Source organism: Photinus pyralis, unplaced genomic scaffold (genome assembly GCF_008802855.1).
Source record: "Photinus pyralis isolate 1611_PpyrPB1 unplaced genomic scaffold, Ppyr1.3 Ppyr1.4_LG4, whole genome shotgun sequence".
In the NCBI taxonomy this organism is placed as follows: domain Eukaryota; kingdom Metazoa; phylum Arthropoda; class Insecta; order Coleoptera; family Lampyridae; genus Photinus; species Photinus pyralis.
Window position 1 is genome coordinate 13,912,420 of NW_022170511.1, and position 3,222 is coordinate 13,915,641.

The 3,222-nt window shown below is 34.9% G+C and overlaps 1 protein-coding gene across 1 annotated transcript; it reads left to right on the forward strand.

Moving 5' to 3' along the window:
• The first annotated feature begins 1,392 nt into the window (after positions 1 to 1,392).
• Positions 1,393 to 2,633, forward strand: LOC116168049 (inhibitor of growth protein 1). The gene is made up of 4 exons (XM_031483698.1): positions 1,393 to 1,623; positions 1,678 to 1,887; positions 1,934 to 2,179; positions 2,227 to 2,633. Exons 1-4 carry the CDS (start codon positions 1,488 to 1,490, stop codon positions 2,556 to 2,558), a joined length of 924 nt encoding a protein of 307 aa, XP_031339558.1. The 5' UTR covers positions 1,393 to 1,487; the 3' UTR covers positions 2,559 to 2,633.
• Positions 2,634 to 3,222: the final 589 nt, after the last annotated feature.

A 3,222-nucleotide genomic window follows, 5' to 3' on the forward strand; every position in this document is an offset into this window, starting at 1 on the left:
ATTGAGCACCCTGTATTTTATTGCATTTTTGAAATCTACATGAAAATTTACGTCCTTTGTTACCACATTTCCATATATCCAGCATCAGAGGTTTTCGAGACTTTTCAAATTCAAATTCCATAATTCAAATTCTCCAAAGTCCAAATCACAATGTACATTTTTTTCAATTTTTATAATTGTATTTATTAAATTGGTGTACACTTAAAAAATATGTACCTTTGTACCTATAGTTGTTTAGGTACTTAGGTATCTATTCAAAAGGCATTAGGTATAAGTAAATATACTTTCATGGTAATGTATCTAGAGCAGGTTTTAGATACAATAAAAGTACCTAGATACAAATACCTAGGTATATTACAACACTGTAATCAAGAGTATCTGGTTAAGTAGTTACTGTAACACTGTCTGTGGTCACAACAATAGTTATTTATATAACAAGAGCGCGAAGTTCAATTTCGCGCATTGAGACCATATATATAAGAGTATATATGATTGAGACTGAAGGTATTTTGACGAGGCGAAGCCGCGTCAAAATATCAGTCAAATGCGCGAAATAACTTCGCGCTAGCGTTATATACAATATTTCTTCTACAACTGAACCGATTGTTAATTAAAATTGCTGTTTAAGTTCAACTTTGTCACGTGCGCGAAATACTTTTTTTCTATTTCGGTGTCACAATGATGATTTTGTACAAATGTTTTCGGCCTAAAACAGTTGTACAAAGACAGTGATTATAGTCGTTTTTTTTTTTGGTAACTCATCTCTTAAGTTGGCAGTTACTAGTTAGTACAAGTAGGTACTTCGTTGGGTACTTCCGTGTTTGAACTTCAAAATGTCAGTCTTACTACGCTGCCAACCTAAAACTTAACGGCATAAAAAGTGTTAGTTCTAATGTTCCCTATAGTTTATGATAATGATTTTTTTAATTAAATTAAAGCACCGAAATAGAAAAAATAGTATGAAAAACGCGTGTTACAATGCTTTATTGTAATACGACTATCTTGTGGCACGAGTGGCGACGCGAAGCGTAGCCACTCGTGCCACAAGATAGTCGTATTACAATAGGTCGCGTTGTAAAACTTGTCTTTCAATATACTATTTTCACTGTTGATGATTTCGCGCACGTTGTCAATAGCAACCTTACTTATTAATTAACCGTTTAAAAATCTAGTACTTCGCGTTTCGAAATCCGTCAGAAAATGACAGGTTTTTTTGACAGTTGTAGAAAAATTATATTTTCACATGCCAGCCATTCAACTGTATACTAACGTAACATACAGTTCAATGATGCCAGCAAAGATCATGCTACACCTTTGAGGCGGTTAAGTAGTCACAGAGTCATTGACCTCCGCAGTAAGCTATAATAGCCACTTCCTTGCGGCGCCACCTTTTACCAATTATGTCAAACACCAGCTTTCTAACCAACAAATTTCATCTTTCACTTTTGAAATATGTAGACTTTTAAAATAAGTAACTTTACTGGAAAATGTTGAACCAGGTGTCTGTGGAAGCCGTATACTCGGCAACGTATGTGGAAAATTACTTAGATTGCGTTGAAAATCTTCCAGATGATCTTCAAAGACTTATTTCAAGAATGAGAGAGTTGGATGTTTACTATTTAGGTACAAACTCATCTTTGCATTCTAATCACCTCTTTTTATAAATATTTACTTTAGCGCACGTGAGAGAAGCTGAAAATCAAACAGAATATTTCAAAAGTTTGGGAACAGAAAATTCTTCCAAGAAAACCAGGGCTTTTATAAGAATGCAACAAGCTCTCATTGCCGCACAGGAATTGGGGGATGAAAAAATGAGCCTTCTGCAAACAATTCTTGATAAAATTGAAGTAAAAACACGTCTTCTCGATCAAGATCATAAAAACTTGGGTAAATTTCTTATTGCATTATCGATTCACCCATCATATTTGAACAGATTTTGGAAAGGAAGAGCCAGCTGTGACTGAAAACAAAGAACAGCTACCGCCTGCTAATAATACTGCGAGCACACCATCCTTAACCAATAATGAGCGTCCAACAAAACGTGCCCGGCGGACTCGTCACGATACATTCACCAGCGTCGACGCCAATCAAAACGAATCTGGTGCCGTCGAACACGTATTAAGAAGTCAAGTTGCTTCAACCTCGACAAGCGCTACTGTACAAACTAAGAAAACACACGGTAACTTTTCCTATTTTAAAAATCTGATTTTGACATGTGATTTACAGTGTCGGGCAAGAAAAAGAAACGGAAATCACGTCAGAATCAAACAGCGCAACGTGAAGAATCGCCACCAAGAGAGGAGGAGCCCGTGATCGATCCGGATGAACCAACTTATTGTCTATGTGATCAGATTTCGTTCGGAGAAATGATCATGTGCGACAATGACTTGTGCCCAATCGAGTGGTTCCACTTTTCTTGTGTTACGTTAACGACGAAACCGAAAGGTAAATGGTTCTGTCCGAAATGCAGGGGGGATAGACCAAATGTTATGAAACCTAAAGCTCAATTTTTACGCGAACTTGAAAAGTATAACAAGGAGAAGGAAGAAAAGACATAGTTTATATTTATTTTTATTCTACAAATTTTTCTAATATAATAAATATGCTTCATTATTAAATGCTAAGTATATTGACTTGTTTTTTTATTTATAAATAAAACTTCTCGCACTAAAAGATTCTGTATAGATAACATATTATATGGCAGTGGTTAAAATTAAGTACTTGTGGTACACATTTAGTGTAAAAATTAAAAAAAATACAAATCACAAAATGTGATGACAAGGGTGTACAATACTACCAATCACCTAGAAAATAAATAACACTTAAAACTAGCTCGGAATGGCATAACTTATCGCACCATAGCTGGTAAATATTTGACATACCATTTGTAACACGTGTAATACTATTTAAGTACATAGGTACCACCTACACAGTAGGAATTACAACTAAAAGAACTCTACAAGATTGATAGAATTTACTGTTGCTCATCTGTAGCTCCTTAAGCAAGCTCTTATTAAGCCACAGTAAAAAAAAATATTACTTTTGGCTCTTGACAAATGTGCTTACTTTTTGAATATCGTCAAAGAGTAACTATAATTACTCTTTGATATCGTATTCATCACGTGCAAACTGAAGTAATTGAAAAGAGAAAAAATATGTCCATCTAAAAATGGTTTACATTCATCCTTGGCTCAATTCTTGAATTGGCCAAAGTGGATGCTT

Bases quoted from the DNA above. Each gene is read 5' to 3' on its own strand.
- LOC116168049 (XM_031483698.1), top strand. From the start codon at position 1,488: ATGTTGAACCAGGTGTCTGTGGAAGCCGTATACTCGGCAACGTATGTG. The intron at 1,624-1,677 runs GTACAAACTCAT...TATTTACTTTAG, and splicing joins GTTGGATGTTTACTATTTAG to CGCACGTGAGAGAAGCTGAA. The intron at 2,180-2,226 runs GTAACTTTTCCT...TGTGATTTACAG, and splicing joins ACAAACTAAGAAAACACACG to TGTCGGGCAAGAAAAAGAAA.